Source organism: Pyxicephalus adspersus, chromosome 2 (genome assembly GCF_032062135.1).
Source record: "Pyxicephalus adspersus chromosome 2, UCB_Pads_2.0, whole genome shotgun sequence".
NCBI lineage: Eukaryota > Metazoa > Chordata > Amphibia > Anura > Pyxicephalidae > Pyxicephalus > Pyxicephalus adspersus.
In genome coordinates this window covers 131,142,344-131,158,333 of record NC_092859.1, presented here as the reverse complement: position 1 = coordinate 131,158,333, position 15,990 = coordinate 131,142,344, and the positions used below count along the sequence as shown (strand labels likewise).

At 37.4% G+C, this 15,990-nt stretch overlaps 1 protein-coding gene across 2 annotated transcripts in view; it reads left to right on the top strand.

Moving 5' to 3' along the window:
• The first annotated feature begins 5,201 nt into the window (after positions 1-5,201).
• SECISBP2L (SECIS binding protein 2 like) overlaps positions 5,202-15,990 on the top strand; it is a 34,176-nt gene continuing 23,387 nt past the window's right edge. For both annotated transcript variants that reach the window (XM_072402406.1, XM_072402405.1), the window contains exons 1-2: positions 5,202-5,436; positions 15,566-15,744. In XM_072402406.1, the coding sequence (XP_072258507.1) occupies positions 5,419-5,436; positions 15,566-15,744 (197 nt within the window). In that variant the 5' untranslated portion in view covers positions 5,202-5,418. The remainder of the gene's footprint in view (positions 5,437-15,565; positions 15,745-15,990) is intronic.

The window sequence follows — 15,990 nt, the reverse complement described above, 5'->3', positions numbered from 1 at the left end:
AGATTTAATCATCAGAGGAATCAGCCTGGTTATCAAGGAGGTCATATTGCTTCAGGCTGAGCAAAAGATAAGCCGCAATGCATCAACCTGCAACTACGTCAAGATCTACCTGTTCAATGTGTTTACAACCAATCAGCACATTTCTTCTCAGTTTCTGCAAATTGTTTTCTTTATGCAAAAGAATCTCTATGACCTCAGGAAGAAGAATATTACCACAACTGTAATGAAAAAAATATATAGAAAAAAAAAAACAATTGCAAAATAACCACAACTGTTGTTATAGTAAAAGTTGGGTAGTGTGTTTCCAGTATTAGCTGCACAGATTGATCTTAGAATGACAATCAAATGCAGGGCACAGGTCTGTGATTAAAAATAGATCTCATTTACATAGAAAAAATATAAATCTAACATTGTAGAAAAAGTAAAGAATAGCGTATTGTCTTACAAACAAAGGTCTTTTTTAAGGCATTCTAGGCTATACTGATAGGAGGAAAGTTGGGAAACCAAAGAGCGGGATGCTGTTATATGTCCTGGTTTGGGACATTAAGGAACTAAATATGTATATATAAACAACAGAATGACAGGCAAGTTCACAGTATAGAAATATATGAAGATGTTAATCCAAAAAATTGCCAACTCTAAATTATAATTATTGTATATGACCTAAGACAAGACTGCTGATTTCACTGGTAACCCTATTCTTTTGGCCTTTGTATGATTTGCGTGTCTTTCTAAAGTTTTTAGGTTTACATTAAATGTTAAAAAGAATTAAATAAATAATAAATACCCTTTCCTTAGACACTACTTGAAATATGAACATGAATTTATCTTACAAATCACTGGTTCATCCCTAAATGTAAACATTATATTCTAGACTAGGCAATTTTAGCATTCTTCCACAAACATTTCCTATTGTACAGCAATCAGACCGTTCATCAAAGATGACCAGATATGAGAAAATTGGGTTCTGAATTGAGTAATTATTAATATTAATTCCAAATTTTTATCCAGCTCAGACACATGAAACAAATGGGTTGCCAGCATGAAAATAATCTGGTATGAAAAATCTGTTGCCTTGTAAACTGTACCTTGTTAATGTTCCTGTATTTTGTAACCTTTTGTGGCTTCTAAAATCATTGGCTGTGTCGGTTGCTCTTCATGTACTCAGATGTTGATTCATCAATATAATAGCTGCCTCAGTTGACAATGGTAGGGCCCAGGAAGCTGGAGAGTATAGACCTAAGCCAGTTGATTTACAGGGGCATTTCAGGTTTAAGTAGTGCAGGGGTGCTAAAATGGACAACAGAGATGGAATGATAAGCCCTAGAGCTACCTAGTAAATAGAAATTTAGTTACTGTTGCTTACATTTTTACCCTCACCCCTAATATAACCTTTTGAATAAAGTTGGCCTGCCCTAAAGTCTAAGTCTGCCCTAAAGTTTAAAGTAACATCAGTGCTAAAGTGCAGGCACCAACTGTTTTATCAGTCTCTGGGACCCTAAAAAGCTCCTGTATATGCTGGACTAGTACACAGAGAGCCTGATTAATTATGGCTTTCCAAGGCTGGAGAGGATACACTTTCATTGGTGAAGCTGGATGATCCAGCAAATCTGGGCCAGGATTTAAAACAGTTGCTACCAAATAGCAAATGACATTGAAAAAATATATTCCAGGGTTGCTGGAGCACCCAGCTTCACTGATGAAAGTGTATCCTCTCCAGCCTTCGAGTGCTTTAATAAATCAGGCCCAGAGTCTCAATGTCTTCCCAAATCAAGAGTTTCCCACTCTTGACACAAATAGATCTACACTTCGTTGTTCTCCAGCTTTTAAAATCTGATCCCCCCCTTTATTAACACCAGATTTATAAAAGGGCAATGCAATTTTTTACAGCGGCAATCAGAAACTTCACCCACTTGAATGGAGTAACTGGTCTTCATATTTGGCAATAGAGTACATGGCCGATTTACTTTTACACTACATTTCAAAACATGACTTAAAACAACTTAAAACAATTCCACTGATCCTAATTGTCACTCATGATGTTTGCCACTATCAAAGTGGTAAATGCTATCTGGGAATCTGTAAAATGTTGATCTTGCTGGTCAGTGTGGTGGAAGTAGTATACCCATCTATAAATATTATTGAACACCATTTATTTTTTAAATAGTGATCATTCATAGAAAAGGAAATCATATCAGCTAGTCACCACTTTTATAACTGGGGCAAGCACAAGAATGTTGTTACTTTGCTAAACAATTAACAGCAATTTTATGGTAATTCAATGGAGCGTTACTTTCTAAATCAGCCCCTAAGCATTATCTACTTTCATTTTAGAGGGAAGTATCAAGACTTTAATGAAGAGACTCAACTATTTGACAGACAAATATCATTTTAAATAGGATACAACTGATAAAATTACAACTAAATGGAAGATTTCCCCATATCATTTTTTACCATGTGATAGGAAACCTAAAATATTATATTATCTGATTTATATTGTATCTTAAAATACTCAGATCATTTTACCCATCTCAGCTGAAGCTTATCCTCACATTTACTTTTATAGTCCTTGAAGATACATGTTATTCTCAATAATCTTCTTCATGTTGCATTCTCTATAATATAACATAAATTCAGGTAACTCCAAGACTAGCAGATCCAATGTAGTTCCTGCAAATAGAAATATATTTATGTGATTTAGGCATCTCAAAACCTAAAGCAGCTGCACTGGGCAGACTCATCATTTGATGACTTTCACCTCCTGTAGCCTCCTTAACCATTTCTTGTTCCTATGCATTTGCGTCTGTGTTGACCTCATTTTGTTGCTTCAGACCATTTTCTTGACAATGGTCAAGCATGCTTGTACAGTATATGTTTACACAGCTGTCTTCAGTCTCCATCAGGGGGTGCATGTGACTAATTAGTGGTAAATTTGAGAGAAAATTGTCACCCCATGACAGAAAGTGCCTGAACAAGGACACTCATGGTAAGACCTTCAGACATTGAGGGAACATTAACATCTGTCCATTCTGCTGTGTTTACATGTGTTATGTTGCATGGTAATGTGCAATATTGGAAGGCATCCTATTCAAATGACTGTGCTGGCAATGCATCAAAATGGAGCAAAAATCAGATATGTACCATCTTTCCCAGTGCAGCACACTTCAACACAACTAATGTCTGCCTAATATCCTTGTACTATGTGTAGGTGTAAAGTTGTCCATACACTGCTAGATGTTTGCAAGATCAGGTCAATGATCACCATTAATTGTTTACCTGGATTATTGTCATCCATTACTCAACGAAAATTAGATTTCAGCATAAATCTGAATGATTCTTAGCAAATACCACCACCATAAACTTTGTGCATTACAAAGCTAGGTGGCTACCAGTTACCTTTGCCATCCCACCTGAACTCCACCAGCAAAGGAACAGGCACTTTAAATCAATATTTTATTGGTAATTTAATTCAATATCAATTGAGAATGCCCTATTTTGTTTTTTTAAATAAATTCTTTACACTTCATGAATTTTATGTCTAACACATCCATTCTTAACCATATTCTTCTCCGGAGGTTGCTGGTGGTTCCTTGAGCTTCCATTTGATGCTGCCAGCATAATTCTAGTTCCAGTACCACTAGGCAAAGCCAAAGCTATGGCTCCAATGATCATTTTAGCTTTCTGTAGGGGTGGACATTCTTCCCCATTTACCACCAGGTGCATGATTTGTTTTCAGCAAGAGTCCACCAGACTTGAACTTTATAATTTCAGGAGTTCTACAAGAGTGAAAAGATTTATGAAGTGTAGTGTAATCTTTTACAAACTGTGAATTGTGTATGTCCATCTTAAGTCTCTACAATCAGTTTTTTTCACATTGCCCTTCCTATTGTCCTATATATTTCCCTCCATTGTTGACATCTCCGCCTTGGTCATGACCACATTGAATGGTTTAATGCAGTATAACCAGTTTGATATTGTTTTATAGAGTTGTTTACATCAAACTAAAAAGAGGAAAACAAGAGTAAAGACAAGCAAGGGCATCTGGTTCCAAAACAGTGGTTGGGAGCTATGAAAGACCCATTTTGATACATGACTAGTCCATTGGTGGAATGTGGAGGGTTGTTTTATCTATAGGAGTAAAGCCATCAATACACTGACATGGTTTTCTTAGGAAAGTAGATATATATTGCAATACAGATATTCCTATTTGCCTACATTTTAGTGTTCTATGCTAAGTGTCCCATTTCCCCAATCACTCTATGAATGACATCTCTGTGCATTTTATGCCCCTACCAGTCTCCAGGGACCACCAAATTCCTCATACATGCTCCTATTATCACTCCTCTGGGCTTCTGTGACAAACTCCACTCCAACTTACTTCTACAATCAACATTGTGTACCTGAATTACTGCCGTCCACTACTCAATGTCAATTAGAGTTCAGCAAAAATCTAAACAAATCTCCTTCAATGCCACCACCTTAAGCTTTTAGTCACTCGGTGCAATACAATACTAGGTGGCCACTGGTCATCCCTGTGCTCTCACGTGCACTCCATTGACAAAGATATAGACATTTCTCTCCTCTATAATCTATAATGAACGCTGCAGCCAGACTCATCCATTCTTCCTACTGCTCCTCTTCTGCTGCCTTTGTTTGTAGTTCTCTTCTTTGGCTTCCATTTCACCTTAAAATTAAAATTAAGCTCCTGTGCTTTGCCTTCAAATACTTCCACAGTTCTTGTCCCACTTACCTAATGACCTGGTAGAAAAATGCTCCTGTAGCTGCTGTCTTTGCTCCTTCAATGACCTACTAATGACTTCCTCACTCAAAACCTCATCACATGCACGGCTCCAAGACTTTTCTTGAGCTGCCCGATGCTCTGGAATGGTCTTCCTCGTCCTATTCGGCTTGCTCCTACTTTCTGCTCATTTACAAGAACACTCAAAACCCATCTTTTCAAACTTGCCTACCTTCTGTGTCTTATACCCTCACTACTCCCCATATATTAGCACTATCCCTCTCTTCCCCTCAAATATTAGCACTATCCCTCTTCCCAGTCAGATTTCAGCCCTGTAGCTGACTAGGCCTCTCTCTGTGTACACATAGGCTGGCCCAGGCTCGGCAGCAGTGACAGGAGCTTCGCACATTCATACATTTTGGTCCTGCGCGGTTTCCGTCACAGCTGACTCCCTGTCACACTTCAGCCGTCTCCGCCCAGGGCCGCTGCGGGTTTAGGGGCTGTTACGTAGTCTGGGCGGCTCGGGGTGGGGTGTTCATAGAGGCCGAGCAGGGTAGAACAACAAGGCTGAGGAAAGGAAAGAGCACTGGGAGGAATAAGATGGACGAAGCTGGTCCCCTCACTGACTAGGAGAAGACGGGAGCTGACAGCTGGAGAGGCCGCTGCTAGGCCCGGTAACCATGGACATGAACGAGCAGGTACACAGCAGGCAGCTTCCCTCCCATTTGTATATCCAGGCCAGCATGACATCCACAAGTCCCTCCAGATATACAGCAATAACATTGTGTCCTCACTGCCATGCTGGGACTTGTGGTTCCCCAGCAGCCTTCTCCCTTGGCTCATACACAGAGCTCTAGGTGGGCAGCACATGCCAGGGCTGACTTGTTGCTCTGTGTGGGTGAGGGCAGACAATCCCCTCTGTTGCTCTGTGTGGCGCTGGAAATAATCTATATCTTATAGCTAGAATATTTTATTTATTACAAAACTGATCTCAACTAGTCAGGGACTTGTCTGACTTCCTGGGGCTGCCTCTGGAAACAGCCATGGCCACCCAGTGTCAGGACAGCACTTTGACACCTCTTCCTTGTATAGAAACATATGTGTATAGGAGATCTGGAATAGATTGTATTTTGTGTACCATACTTTGTGCTCTCCTTTATATATATTTTGTATCTCCAATCTTCTGATTGCCTGTAGACTTATGTAGCCTCTTCTTTCCTCCATGTATTTCTGGGTTGTCTGTGCGTCATTTCTGCACCAGCTTCCTGATAGATCCATGGTTCGTGCCAGGGCTGCGTGTGTTGGCACTGCTACTTGTATTCTTTACCACTGGTGCATGTAACAGGTAAATACTTTAGGAGTATATTTGGGGGATAGCTGTACCCCTGCCAAGAAGTTCTTTAACTTTTATAGTAGGATAATCAATTACCAAAAAGGTGTTTTATATCGGGTTGAAAATCCCTGGTTGGGGCAATCTGACATTCCCTGGTTGGGGCAATCTGACATTCCCTGGTTGTGGTTCATTTACAGCTATTGAAACACATAAACCTTGAAGATTCCTACCAGTGAATGTTTGTGGGAATGTCATGTTGCCTGTTTTAAGAATAAAGCCCCAGGAGTTCTGAATGGCAAACTTTCTTAGTGGCAGAAGAAACGATGAAGTCCTTCTTCAGGACAGTAGGGACTTTTTTCTTTTTGTGTTTCCCAAATAGGATGCTAATTAGAGTAAACTAAAGGTAAATAAGGAGGTAAATCACAAAACATTTTATTATTGGTCAGTTTGCTTTAACTGGCATCATTGTAGATTGAAGCTCATCTCTTTCATCTCCAGGTAAATTAAACATTGTAGGTACAAAAGTAATAATTATGTTACTTTGTATCTCTATTTTTAACACACACACACACACACACACACACACTTTATTCACAGTTATAGCCACAACAGCTGCTGTACTGACACTTCCAGCTCTGATTCTGGAGTCAGAAATCCCAGTAAGTGTTGGGAGGAATGTGGCGGTGAAATATTTTACAGACTCGGTGCATACCAGTGTATCCAGCAACTTCACCTGGTTAGGTGTGGATGGGTCCGGTGAGGAGGTGCCATTTATTTCAATTCCATGCTGGAGGATTTAATCACATCTGTATTAAAAAATCAATTGGTGAAGTAAGCAAAATATATTCTCACTGTTCTCTGTAGCTTTGGAAAGGGGGTATTTGGGAGATGATGGGGCAGTCCAGTGTGTTTGGAGTCTTTGGTTGTTCTACATACCCAACAGCAGTGTTTATTCACGGAGGAATCATTGAAAAGACTTTCTCAAGTCTTCAGGGAACCCCTGCTTATATTTAAAACTTTATATTTAAAACAGTATATTAGTGTGGCGGTTAGTGGGAAGACTGTCACTTTTACAAATAGCCAAATAAAAAAAAAAACAATAGCGTCACTTAAACTGACCTGAGAGGTCCGCATTGCTCAAGGAACCCCTAGCAACCTTTGGAGGAACCCCGGCATTCTTAACCGGGGTTTATTCCGTGGTCACTGGGAGCTCCTTAAACTGTGGCTGCCTGACCCCCATATTTGATGACACTTTCATAGTTCTGGGGCCAACACAACTTGGTAAGCCCAGCTGCATGACTCCCATTATTTTTCTAGTTGTCAATAGGGTAGTATTCTAGTCACCACTGTTAGTGGGGAATTCTTTCCACTGGTCTCCAATTTAAGTTTTTTTTTAAGTTTTTCCCCACTTCTAATAAATTGGTTTAAGCAGGGGTTCTTGAGACCTAAAATTATTACAAGGGTTCCTCAAGATCTGAAAATTATATTTAGTGTTTCTCTGGTGTAGTATATTGTTTTTGCTGTCTAATAGTTATCACAACAGATAAATGTATTTAAACATTGGTGAATGTAATCAGATGTGGTTTGTACTTCCTGTTTCTGTATTTTCGTAATAAAGGTGACTGTACTTTGTGTTTATAAATAGGTTGTGATAACCATACATACATACATATTCAAGTATCTATTTATATATTGACACAACTTTCACCCAGGATCTGTATCTTTTAATATTAAATCCAATTAGAAAATGTGGATGGTTAAAGTTGTGTCAAACCTGCATGCAAACATTATAAATGGACCATATAGTCTATTTCTAGCTAAAATCTTATTTTATTTAGTTAGTTTTTCATTCTGTGCCCCTGCAGGGAAATGTATCTTTTGCTGTTGTGGAAATGTGTGCAAATCTTGTGCTATACTCTTGTCGCTGGAACAGGAATCCTCATTGGTATCCACAGTAGAATTCTTTTCTATTCCATGGACAACTGTAACTTTTTGCATTTCCTATCAATTTTTACTCAAATCCCTCCACAGTTGGAGAAGGAAACAGGAAGAAACAGATTTGATGCCCATAACTTCACATATGACGTTAGAATCTATTCTTTGTTTGATTTTATTATGCAAAGTATTGTGGTGGATTCAAAAAATCTAAAGCTACTATTGCAAAGTTTTTTTGTTCCATTGAAAAAAATGCATCCTGATTGGAACATAATTGGAACCATTTTTCACAGCAACCATTTTTGCTTTGATTTTAAACTAAACTTCAGTCATAAAATGTGATTGAAATTTAACAGCAAGATATATTCAGAATTGGCCTGGATTATTATAAAGGCTGTTTATACAGTAATACACTTTTCTGTGCACAGCACACGTATGCATCCTCTTCTAAATCTGACGTGAATTTTTAAAAAAATCAAATATATATTTACACTGCGTAGAGTTATTTTTAAATTAGTTTGCCTCACCCATAAGTATTACACCCTGTAATATTTACTATTGTGTTTTGTGATGCAACAGTATTTGGAAACGTCATTCCAAGCACACATATAGCCATCATTGTTTGTTTATTTGGGAATGGATTCACTGGGAGAATGATGAAGACCCCAGCTCAGGTCTTTGCTGGCTGTTGTATGTCAGAGAAATACTTTTCCATTTCTTTTTCCGGAAAACGGATGAAATTAAGAGGGAAATAATCCCTTTTTGAATTTCGGCAACCGACCGTTTATCTTTAATTGAGATTTCCTCTCTGCTCCTATGGTTGAGGAAAAACTGTATTTATTTTACAAAAAAGATTTCCAGCAATCTACAAAATCATTATTTTGGGAAAGCTTAGTTCCACTATAACAAATTACTTTTTACTGAAGCTGATGGCATAATTCTGTCAAATTTATAAAAGAATAATACCAACCACCATGTCTGATTGGATGATAACTAATCACATTGCTTAGGTAGACTTTCACATTACATAATGCCTCTTCAGGACAACCTTAGTATGTTTCTATACATTATATTCCCCTCACTCCAGTTACACTTACTTTACTTCCACCACCACTCCTGAACAACTGGCGCTGGAATTCGGTGTACTACCTGTGTCTGAGACTAGGGGGTGCAGTGACATTTCAAACTTCTATCATGTGACAGTGCTCAGGCCTGGGGATTGGCTGCTAAACCCATTAACTGTCATCAGGAGGTGGTCACAGACTCCATCATACCTAGAAGTACTGAGCTAACCAGAAAAGGCAGGATTGCCATTACGTTGCTGATAATGTGAATATAACTCTAAGGACTCCTTTCGAAACACATTGTCATTTTTTCCCACTTTCCTCACCTGTCCTTTACAGCGAGTTATCGTGTCATCTAAGAAAATATTTAGAACTGCAGTTGCCATGATGCTTCACGTGATCAGCTATGACGCCGGTCGTTTCAGGATTGACATAAGTTACTCGCTATATTTTGTGATTACACCCAAATCTGATTGCTTGCTGCATATTTCATGATTGATATTTTGCATATGAGATATTTTCCAGACTATGCTGATTTGGTCTTTGTTGTAATATTGTATATTTTATACTTCTTATCCTTTATTTTATTCTTCGTTCATTTTTACTTACATGCATAGGAATTGTCTGATGTTTTGGCTTTTACAATATTTTTATCTATGTTAAGTGTTACAGATGGGTGTTGACATTGTTGGTTGCCAAACTGATTGAAATTATAGATTTTGATTATATTGTTTGATCACAACCATTACTGCTTCTTACACAGTAATGTGAAGATCCCATTGAAATCCATAGACATGTTGAATAAAAATAAGCTGGACCAAGAGTTAGGTTTTTTTTACTCCCAAAAGGTCAGGTCAGCTTGTGTTTGATCACTTCTAATGAAGAATACACAAAGATATCTCCAAGATCATTAATATACGTTCTAAATATATTCACATTCTATGCAAATTAATTTTATATGACAACAAAGTGCATTTAGGTTTACCTGTCATGATACAACTATGCAGATTTCATTGCTGATTCCTGTTCGAGAATGTTACCTGCCTGTCTACCAAATTAATGGTTTGGCTGCATTGCTATTATTATCTGACCAAAACAAGTATGGAGATAGGAAAGTTTGTATAGGTACAAATGGTTATCCATGGTCCAGATTCGATACCAGACACAGCCAGGCAGCAAGCATTTTAGAAGGTGGCCATCACTATCATACTACTCTGCTGGCTTCTGTAAAGCTTTATCTGCTGTTTCCTGTATGAAATGACAGTACCTTTAACACAAAGCCATAATCACGGTGTTATCTTGTTTAGCTACATCATTATCATTCCTTTGCTGCAAGTCACTGGAAATAGATTTCTAGACCAAAAGCCTAAAAGAAGATTGCCACCTAAATTGTTAGATGATTGATTCTTATTGAAAGGAATGTGAAGCGTTCAAGAAATGTTTTGTCATTGTTAGTATAATAGGTTGTTCAGTAAGTCAATACTGTTTGTATAGACTGCTATGCCAGGAGCTGGGACATACAAAAGATTGACATTTTTCCAGTTTCTATTTCTTAACTGACAAATAACCTTTCAGGGAAGACACTTGTATGAACTGCCATAAGTACTCCTGCAAACGCTGGCCCCCAGCTGAAATATTTAACAGACAATAAACAAAAGCATTTATGTGAATATACAGTACTGCGTCCATGTGGCATCATACCAGCCTGCTCCTAATAGTGCCATCGTCTGTGCACAGCTGCCAGTCACTCCTGTAGGGATTCTGAAGACAAAGGACACTTTAGGTTTTTGTACTCAATGGTGCTTTATAAATACATAATAATCTGTTTGTAGTTTTAAACCTTTTCTATTATATGCTTGCATGTTGTTAATGCTCTGTACTTGAAATACAATGCCGCCCATCAGAATCTGATAAACACAAATAACACAAACATGTTTGTGTCTGTTTATTTTCTGGTGTATATTGGTTCTGTTCATTTCTTTTCTGATACCCCAAGGAACAACATAATTTTCTGTTCTAAATCTCATTTGTAGGTGAATTATTTCATAGTATTGAATCTATAGGAAAGTAACAGATGTAATGTCACTAAATTCTATAATCTTGGGAATATTTTATTGCCATAGTAAAACACTTATGATTTTACACAGGTAATATGATTACTTCTGAAACCTAGTCAAACAGCTTGAATATTGTTATGTTGAAAGTCTGCATGGAAGAAGTTATCCTTGATTTGTTTAAATATTATCGCATAAACGTGTCTCTTCATTTAAAATATTATAATATTGTACTGCTTGAACTGCTGTCATCTTTCTTTTCTTCCACTAGACGATCTTTGGCCATGTTGTTTGGCCTTACTATGATGATATAACTCCTGCACAGGTGAACGGTAGTTCATTCATTCCTGGCACATAGAAGGGAAGGCAGGATGTCCTGGTTTTCTTGGCATCCAATGCTGAGCTGTGCATGCGCAGCCAGTGTTCAACCAAGAAATCTATTTAAGCTAGGTGGAAAGAAGCTGTAGGTGGGTGGGAGTCCCTGCTATGTGACCCAGCTCATCAGTAACCACCCAAAAACAGCCAGGTGGTGCGCCCAGCTGAAAGGGCCTGGGGGGTACACTGTCAGCTCAGTGAGCAGGGATCAGGTAGGTAAAGTTATTCTAGAAGGGATATTGCCTGTCCCTTTGTGCGATAACCCCCTGCCTGAATCGCTGAAGTTCAAAGTGAGATTTAGTTCCATTTTAAAGCTACATCACTGTGCTTGTTGACATATAGACAGACAATCTCTGATGCCATGCTTATTTAAACCAAACAAGCCCTTATTAGTTGTAAATTATTTTGATCTTTACAAGTGTGTTGTTTTCTGTTTATGTTGAGGAAGGTTATGAAACTATATATATAAATCACAACACAACACTTCATGAGTTTTCCTAAATAGTCTGCTATTCAAATGATTTTCAAAAGTTTTTCCTATTGTTCCATTTGTTTATGTATTTTATATTTTCCTATTGTATGTGTTATTTCTGGCAACCAATAGGGATACTTTTTTTTAAATCGGGACATCCCCCTTGCCTTTGGAAATATTTTTTTATTTCCTGTGTTATACTAAACGTTATACTAAACATAGATGAATAAAAACCATGGATTTTTTTTTAATTTACTATTTTTTTACTATATCCAAAATTACGAAAATGGCTTGATGTACTACTGTACTGTTCATTTTAAAGCAGAAATCCAAAATTATTTTAACATAATTCTCGGACAGGATTCATCCTGATATATTCCATTTTTTATGAATGCTTCTGTCCCCTTTTATGTATGCAGTGATCGTTAGAATGTCCTGAAAATTGTGCAGGATTTAATTAATTTTCATTTGTGTGATATTTGGCGTCACACAGCCATTTCTTGTCTCCTACAGCTGAAGAATTTCCATCGCCTTGTTGGATTACCCCCCTGAAGGAGGAAGTAATTACATGAATAATGCAGTTATTGGTCATTGGTGGCAGCGTCATCTTCTTTGATGCTTGCCTATTACCAGTCACAGACATTGATAAAAAGCACTGCTTTCCCCCTCCAGACAAGAGATGGTAGAGCAGCCTTTCTCAACTATTGTAACACCAGGGAACCTTTTGAAATGACTTTTCGTTCTCAGGGAACCCCGGCTATAATTACTATATCCCCAGGTCACTGTATAATAATGTGCTGGTCAGTGGGAAGAATGTGTCTTGCATTGCTGGCCAGTTGGAAGAATGTCACCCTTACAGATAGCCAAAATCACAAATGGTTTAGGGAACCCCCTACAATCTCTAAAGGAACCCCAGGGTTCCACAGAACCCTGGTTAAGAAATACTGGGGTAATGGAATTGAGTAATCATGTGACCAAGACTTCTAGATCATTTTTAAGATTAAGGTATTTTCTGTTTATTTTTAAGGATTTAGCAGTTACATTGCACATTGTAATATTTTTTTTATATTGCTTTTTATCCTGTTCATTTAACAGTAAGCTGCAGCTATTCCTAATAAATTATTTCTTCTCATGACTACTAGTTGTGATCCTAAATTCTGTTCTCCAGTAAAGCCAAATTTTGTCTAAACCTAAAGCATCCTTTTTCTTACTCAAAACTTCACTTGACTTTGTTTTTTTGTATTTGTTCATGATTTGTGCAGAAATCCATCTTGAAAGTTTGCCTTTTTGCAGATTTCTGCGATAGACCAGTCACTGTCATTGTCCATCTTTGTGCGGGGTGACTGGTCCTGTATCTGCAGACCGTATGCAGTGTCTGTGCCAGCTATGTATAACACAATGATAAAGTCATGTCTTTTATTACTTTTGTTATTGGAGTTCAGCTTTATTATTTTTCCCACTAAGAATATGGAATATATTGAATGCAAAGGGATCTTTACCTCTGTTTGCTTTAGGAGTGCAAAAGGACTAAGGTAATATTTGTTATAAGTCTGCTGCAAAATATTTTGTGTAAATTAATATTGCATAAAATCTTTCCTGGAATATGATCTTGTCACATAGTCAGTATGGGATTTTCGTTTTTGAAATGTTATCCGGATTGACCTGGTTGCTATGCAATCGGGGGACAAAGGCATATAATAGAATTAGCTTGTCATATGTAATTCAAAGAGCTATTATAACACCACAACCTGAATAATGACTAAATCAGAGTGATTATTATATTGTTACACTAACTTTTCACTAGAAAACAATGTTCATCATCTTATTTTTCATCAACTTTGTCACTGAACTGCAAATGACCATTCATAAGCAGTCGGAAAATTACTGTACATGCAAAGAACATCGCTGGCACAAAAAAATTCCTATGGTACTATGAAACATGCCATGAATTATGATTTAAAGTATAAACACTGCAAGGTTCTCATACATATTTACTGTATATGTACCATGAACTGTACATTGTACTGTACATCTCACCACTTTGTACACTTTGTGGTGTACAGGTAGTCCCCGGGTTACATACGAGATAGGGACTGTAGGTTTGTTCTTAAGTTGAATTTGTATGTAAATCGGAACAGGTACATTATTTTAATGCATTTAGTACAGATGTTTGGCTCAACATATTATTAGGCAGTGTGGAGTCAGTTACTGTATGAAATTCTCACTGTGAGTTAATCACAAACACACACTTTATGGATCCTAGACATTCAATATCTTCTGGAGCAAGCTGTACTTTTATATGAACAAAGAAACAACTGCATAGTTTTTGTCGGTCATTAAAGAGTTACAAGAGGCTGCAGAAGAGCTCACCTCTCTAAGATCATCCACAACCTCAGCTGTGTTAGGCAAAAGAGTTCTTCTGCAAGCCATGCAAACTGCCCTTCCCCTTGGCAAGCCTCCCTCCTGCACTGAACAAGCAGGGAAGCCCTGTTTTAGGAGTCGTTAACCCAGAAACTACCTTTATATACCTTAGTGCACACAGTACACTCTCTGTGTTGTGCAGTCTAAAATAAACACTGTGCTGTATCGTATTTGTGTCATGCACCTTTATTATGTACTATGTAGAACTCTCCCACACTTAAAAATTCTTTTTTCTCTAAAATTTAAGAGAAAAGAGACACAAATCGGTCTAAAAAGAGTGCTTTTTTTCAGGTATTTATTTAAAGCAACAAAACACGGGTACACCAACCTGATGATGACACCACTTGTGCTCCACACGTAGATTCACACTTCATGGTTGGTGTCCCTAGGTGCAATGCCACCACAAGCGAGTCTGACAGACAACTATGATTCCATTCAGAAACTGTTCATAGCATTCTAGAATTTTTTAATCTTCTGATCCACCCTCTAGGTGTTTTCTTGTAAGACTGGAAATTACTATTTCACCTTATGTCAAATATAAAGGCTTGAGCTTTTTTATTTCTGGCTTCTTCAATACTGAAAAGTTTTTTGTCAAAGATGGTACAGCATGACTATGTATTTAATTTTATTTTTCTTCTTTTCTTTTATTTCTACGGTATTTGCACTGTTGTGGGTGCAATATAACAAGTACAAGATCACATTCCCCCCTCCCCCTTTTGGAATTTTTTTTTTTTCAGAATGATTAATCATGTTCTAAATACCTTGTATCTTTTTAATGTGTAATTTATTATTACTTGTTATTTTTTACTATACCTCTTGAACCCATGAGAACTACTTTAAAAAATATAAAAAAAAAAAATTACCAATGAAGCGTTGACTCTTCCACCTATTGTTAGGGATTTTTCAGACATCACAGTTCACTGACCTGAGGCAAATGAGTAGAATAGAAACATTAAGGCGGAAGTAAAGTTATTTTTTATATTTTTTTTCCTGTCAGTAAGCTTTATGACAGCTGATGTTATGTGAGCAAAGGAGGTTCTCCTAATTATTATGTGTGTGTGTATGTTTTGGTGTTTTCTTTTTTTTTTTTTTTTTCTTCTCTCCATATAACCACCTATACAATGTATACTCAGGAACGGCAACATCTAAAAACTTTATTTTGTTTATTTGTAGAATGGAAAACTATCTGCTGAAGTTGAGCCATTTATCCCTCAGAAGAAAGGGACGGAAGCCCTTACGATACCAATGTCTCTCCCAGGTGATGGTGGAAGTGTTGGTGGAGTTGAACCCACTCCTATTCCAAGCTATCTTATAACTTGTTACCCATTTGTGCAAGAGAACCAGTCAAATAGGTAATTTGAATGCCTTTCTTCATAAACTAAATGCAAATGCTTTCTGGCTGTTCTGATTTTAGTCCACCTTTAAATACTAAGACATGTTTATCTTCAGGTTTATGTCTCTTGAAGTACTGTATGTCAGAGTTTACAATAGGTGAACTTTGCTTTCTGCTTTAAGGAGAGATTATGTTAATGCTTTTTTTAGTTGAAAGTCAGTTGTATTTGTTTAGTCATAGCAACATGACGCAAGTGTATTCTTAA